At 39.8% G+C, this 5,371-nt stretch overlaps 1 protein-coding gene across 1 annotated transcript in view; it reads left to right on the top strand.

The window, feature by feature from the left end:
- ZCCHC8 (zinc finger, CCHC domain containing 8) overlaps positions 1-4,461 on the top strand; it is a 12,564-nt gene extending 8,103 nt beyond the window's left edge. The window contains exons 10-13 of the mRNA XM_010145381.1: positions 681-795; positions 1,930-2,013; positions 2,783-2,897; positions 3,647-4,461. Of these exons, the coding sequence (XP_010143683.1) occupies positions 681-795; positions 1,930-2,013; positions 2,783-2,897; positions 3,647-4,461 (1,129 nt within the window). The remainder of the gene's footprint in view (positions 1-680; positions 796-1,929; positions 2,014-2,782; positions 2,898-3,646) is intronic.
- The last annotated feature ends 910 nt before the right edge of the window (positions 4,462-5,371 follow it).

Raw genomic sequence — 5,371 nt, 5'->3', positions numbered from 1 at the left:
AATGCGGCTTTCAGCACACAGGATGTCTACTGGCTGCACCCTAGTCAGGAGACAGAGTACCTGGTTTGTAAACCTTCATCTTCCTCATGGAAGAGTGAGAAGGTTGTAAATCAAGTTTTCTAAAGTCATGTAAAACTACTCGCCTTCCATCTTCTGTGATGTGACAATGGAAAGCATTCGGTGATGATTGGATTGCATAGATGAAGACTTCAGTTGACCCTTGCTATGAGAACACAGAGTTTCTCTGAAACTCTGCAAGACTTGCCAATAGCTTGTTGTCAAATTTTCTCTTATCTTTTATGACAGAAATCGTTCAAGAACTTACTCTAGTAAGAATAAGAAGGCCACCAGCAAGCGAAGAATGCATTTCTTGATACCTAACTTAATCAAGTAATTTACCAGCTTTTTTCTGGTAATTTTATGCTGCATCTCGGAGAACAGTCCAGATGCCAAATTCTGCTGCTAGTAATTGTACATGGAGAGTAGTAGTGCTGCAACTACCCGCTGAGGTTTCTGGGGAGGCTTCACACGTGTGTCTGATAGATTTGGTCACTGTTATTGCCTTTGTGGATTACAAAGCCTTCTATCCATACTTAGATTTCAAAACCCTCTTCTTAACTGGTGGATTTTTTCAATAATGTTCTTAATTAGCATAATTAATAGTTATATTTCATTATAGGTGATGGCAGAACAGAAGATGAAGGATCTTGCCAACCTAAACGCACCACTTATGATGTCTCTAAATTGATAAACTATCCAGGCTTTAATACGTCCACGCCAAGTGGGATCTCAGATGTAAGTGGCTGACCTCTGCCTTCTCAACAGCAGGCTGAGTAGCAGCAATTGCTGTTAGCCAAGTTCAGCGATTTGTGTTCTGCATCTCACAATTTTCTTTCTACAGGCTCTTATTTTTAAGCACCTTGTTAGGGGCTGGGGCCTCTTGAGTTATTGACATGACATCCATCTATCTGATACCCATCACGACTCTTGTGGGTAGGGTCTGACAGTACATACATGGTGATGACTTCTGTTGTGAGACCAGCAGGAGCCTAGATGGATAGTTTGATTTTAAAAAAAAAAAAACAACAAAAACAAAACACAACACCAAACTTCACACATGAATGCCTGTTCCTTCCATACATCTAAACTTCCTGAATGTTCTCAGAATATGAAAGTTACTGTGGGCGTTACCATAAATACAATTTCAGCCATAGAAAACTACATCAGACCAGTGCACAACCTGTGGGAGGCTTTGTAACAGCTAGAACAAAACAGGTCCTGTCAATCAGAAAACCCACGTAGCAGGTGCCCTCTTGAGCACAGACCTCACAAGGAATCTCCTGTGGTGGCTGCTGCTGAACTTTTATTTTCAAAAGCATTTTAACCTGCTGTTAGTAGTGAACTTCGTCACTGATGTTAATGCCTGTGCATTAAGAAGATGACCTTGTACGTGTCTTTTACAGCTTTATGTTTGCCTATTTAGTGGCCTCCAAATGTGTTTTCTCATTCCCTATTCTTAAGCAAAGCTCTGTCCTCAAGTTTTTTTAGTTTTCATTAAAAATTAAGTTTTTCAAAGTAGGGTTTTTTCTTCTGAACAGTTATTTCAAGGGGAAGTTTGTCACTGTTACAGATATTGAAGAGTAGTTGCTCTGAAATGGTTAGCAAGACATTTTGTAAAGACGATGATACTTTTTATTCCTCCTACCCAATCACAGTGCATTGCATCAGTTGTTTGTGTTCCCAGGTGAGAGTACTTGGGTTTGCCAGGAGTTCCTCATAAAGATCTCTTTTACTGTGAGAAATGAGGCTTTTGATGGGAAGGTGAATTCATCTTGGCTTGTTAATCTCTCAGTGTTTGTCTTAAGTTTTACTGTTGTGTTGTTAACCAACCACATACAACATTATCTCTCTTTTCTTTTTTTCCTGTAGGAATGGCAGATGTTTGGTTCCATCCCCATGCAGCCATCTCAACAGAAGGATGTTTTTGCTAACTACCTTTCTAATTTTCATGCGGTGAATATATCTCATTGTTATTTGCAACAGCAGCAACAAAAAAGTTGTCTCCTAGTTAGTGTGTCCAATGCTGATCTCTCGTTTATGTTGTCTGTTTTGCACAAGGGGATAGACTTTCTTATTGACACTGCAAGGTGTGAAATGCTGCTGCTTGGTGTTTGGTAGTAACAAAAAAGGAGCTTCATGTTTAGAACAAATGTCATTATTTCACTTTAAGCAGATCCCAATTGGACAATGTTTAATAAACAGTTGCGGGAAAAGTTTGCTATAAAATTTACAACTTAAAAACGTTCTTAGTTCCCGACTTTCCTGTTCTGTCCTGTATCACTCTCAGGTCTTCTCCAGTGTGACTCTAGCCCAGTGTTACCCACAGCAGAACCCTTCCCATTGAGGATGGAAGATGCATACTCTGCTCTCAGTCCCAAAGTCTAATGCTATGTGGAATTAAACAGCAAATTCTGAGCCTGCCAGGAAGGGACGTACAGTGCTTGAGTTGCGATGGTCTCATAAGATTCTGATGTCCAGGTGGAAAGGGGGTCATAATCCCATGTTAGGAAGGCAGTCTTTTCTTTTGCCACTTAAACCTGAACAAGATTACAGTTCTGTGCAGTTGCATTAAATCTCTCTAACTTCAACATCTAGTTTACACACTGGGTCACCAAATGATTGTATCGTTATGAAATTGCTTTGAATATGTCCTTAGCTGCTAATGTTACCTTGTGTGATTTAATACTAATTTCTTTTGCTTTCCTGGATAATTTCTCTTCAGCCAAGTCCAAAATCTAGGAATAAAAGGGCAGCATCTCAGTCAAGGTCTCATCATTCAAAGCGACTAAAAGACGACAATTTGGAGGTGCCGGCAGCTGACATGGACCTAGATTCTGGTATAGTTATTCTGCAATTTTTTTTCCCTAGTTTAGATTTTTATTTTCAAAGTAACTTCCTGTGAATTGAAATGTTGGTGTTCATAAAGAGACACCAGTGTGTTAGTGCTCGTTATGGTGGTAATTAACTGCTAGCACTAGCGGTGTCCTACCAGTGTTGCATTTTGGCCTCTCTACAGCAAGCGTTCTCTGTTGCTGCCATTGTCCTGGCTACCAATACCAAGCAGAAGGTTTCGAATGTGCTCAGAGCAATTGGAATGTGAGGTTACAAATTCCATTCTCTTTACTTCAGATTTATCCTAAAGAAACTTCTGTTATGAAGACCTCCAAATCCTTAAATATTTGGATGAAATACTGTAGAAGGTCACAAGATCACAACTTAATGAGTCAAACTCACAGGAGGACTGACAGCGCTGTTTAAATGTTAGAATAGCTGGAGAAACTTCTGGCTTCCCTTTTGCATTTCCTGTGAGGAAATCATTCAGTGTCTCAGTGTGGAGTAAGTTTTCAGTACCTTCAGGAGTATTTTGTCTCTTTTTTTTTTTCTTTTTGTCTTGAATGGCCAGCAGAGTTAAAAACCCCCAAAACATAGTTACAGTGGATATTAAAGCCTTCAAAAAGTTTGTTCTATCTCAGCTGAAACCCAAGGATGAGAAGACGTGTCTGCTAGTAAATCAGAACATGGGCACTTTAAATCCTGTCCTGGTCAGATTTCAGGTTCTAATAGATGTCTTCCAATCTGTTTCTAGATGGGGAAGTGTCACAAAGATCTCAAACTCCTAACAGTATTCAGTTCCAGCCTCCGCTGCCACCTGGACGTCCATCGATGCCAACTCCTCCTCCTTTACCACAAGGAACACCTCCACAAAGTCTTACACCGCCTCAACCTTCAACACCAACCCGCCCTCCTCTTCCTAGGACTACTCCACCATTGAATCCTTCCAGTGATACTCCTCGGCCAAAAATCGTGGACTCGGTCATGGATGAGGATACCCTGACCTTGGAAGAGCTGGAGGAACAGCAGCGATTAATCTGGGCAGCACTAGAGCAGGCAGAAAGTACAAACAGTGACTCTGATATTCCTGTTGATACACCTTTAACTGGAAATTCTGTTACGTCATCACCATCTAGGAATGAAGTCGATCTTGTTGCAGAAGTAAGATCAACCAATAAGGTGATTACAGTGGAAACTAGGTTTTGTGACATCAGTGAACAGATACCAGAAAACAAACCTTCTATAACTAGCCCTAATCCAGGAGATAGTTCACTTAACTTAAAGGAAAATCCTGATAATGCAGATTCTGAAGGTTTACTGGATAATACCATACCTGCTGCCGACTGTGAGGTTGATGATGGAGAACAGACAGGTGGCAATAAAGTGGTCACAAGCATTGAATCGCCTGCAAAGAACTCCAGTCTTGTTCCTGATATGAGCAAGTTTGCTGCAGGCATAACACCATTTGAATTTGAAAATATGGCAGAATCAACAGGTGTTTATCTACGAATAAGAAGCGTGTTAAAAAATTCCCCAAGAAATCAGCAAAAGAAAAAGACTTCATCTTAACTGATCTTTCTTGGTTGCATTATGTCCAAATCTCTGCTTCCTCCTCTCTCGTACTCCAGTTTTTCAGACTGGGGTAACCTTCCTCAGTCTTCTGTGGGAAGGAGAAAATCCTGACAAATGCAGGTCTGCCCCGTTCTTCCTTGGGACTGAAGTCAGTGCAAGGCTTCTGCACTGACCAGGACCACCAGGTCCACGGCTGGAGAATATAGAAGAGTTTTGCCCAGTTGCATCCTTCCACTAAGGAATAACAGGACTGTTAAGATTTGTTAAGAGCGATTTATTTGCCAGTACACGAAACTCTGAAAAGAGGAATTTGTGGTGTGCTTGCTCATTGCTTTGGCTAAGGTTTATATTGTCCTTGAGTTTCAGGTGGATTGGTGATTTTTTTATATCTGTCCTTTGTACAATAATCTCTACTTTATACATTTTGCTAATTATCCTGTAGATAAGTTTAATATATTCAGAATGTTTTTAAAGAGGTCTAGTATTAAGATTTCCCACATCAAAATCCTGGCAATTGGATGAAAATAATAAGGGATTACCAGCATTATCTTCACCATGTCAAATATTTTTATAAATTATTTATGTGGGTCAGTTTTAATTACCACTGTATCTTTTGTAACATCATCCTTCGTGTAAACTTGCTGTACATACATGTTCATTGTTGTGTACAGAGGTTTAATAAATGAGCTTTTTTACAAGGATTTTTTTTAATTGGAGTCTTAAACCATCAGACTGCTGATTTTGAAAATTAGCTGCTGAAGATAATTAGAACAACAAGCTGACTAAAATGAGGATGAATAAAGCTAAATATTTTAGGAAGGGTCACAACTATTAGGTTGAGGTTTTTATAACCAAGAAGCTGTTAAAATTAATTGAGCTGCTTAAATACAACCTTGCCACACCATTC

Source organism: Buceros rhinoceros, unplaced genomic scaffold (genome assembly GCF_000710305.1).
Source record: "Buceros rhinoceros silvestris isolate BGI_N320 unplaced genomic scaffold, ASM71030v1 scaffold14141, whole genome shotgun sequence".
Taxonomy (NCBI): Eukaryota; Metazoa; Chordata; class Aves; order Bucerotiformes; family Bucerotidae; genus Buceros; species Buceros rhinoceros.
Note: the sequence above shows the minus strand (reverse complement) of the source record. Positions and strands in the feature narration are given on the sequence as shown.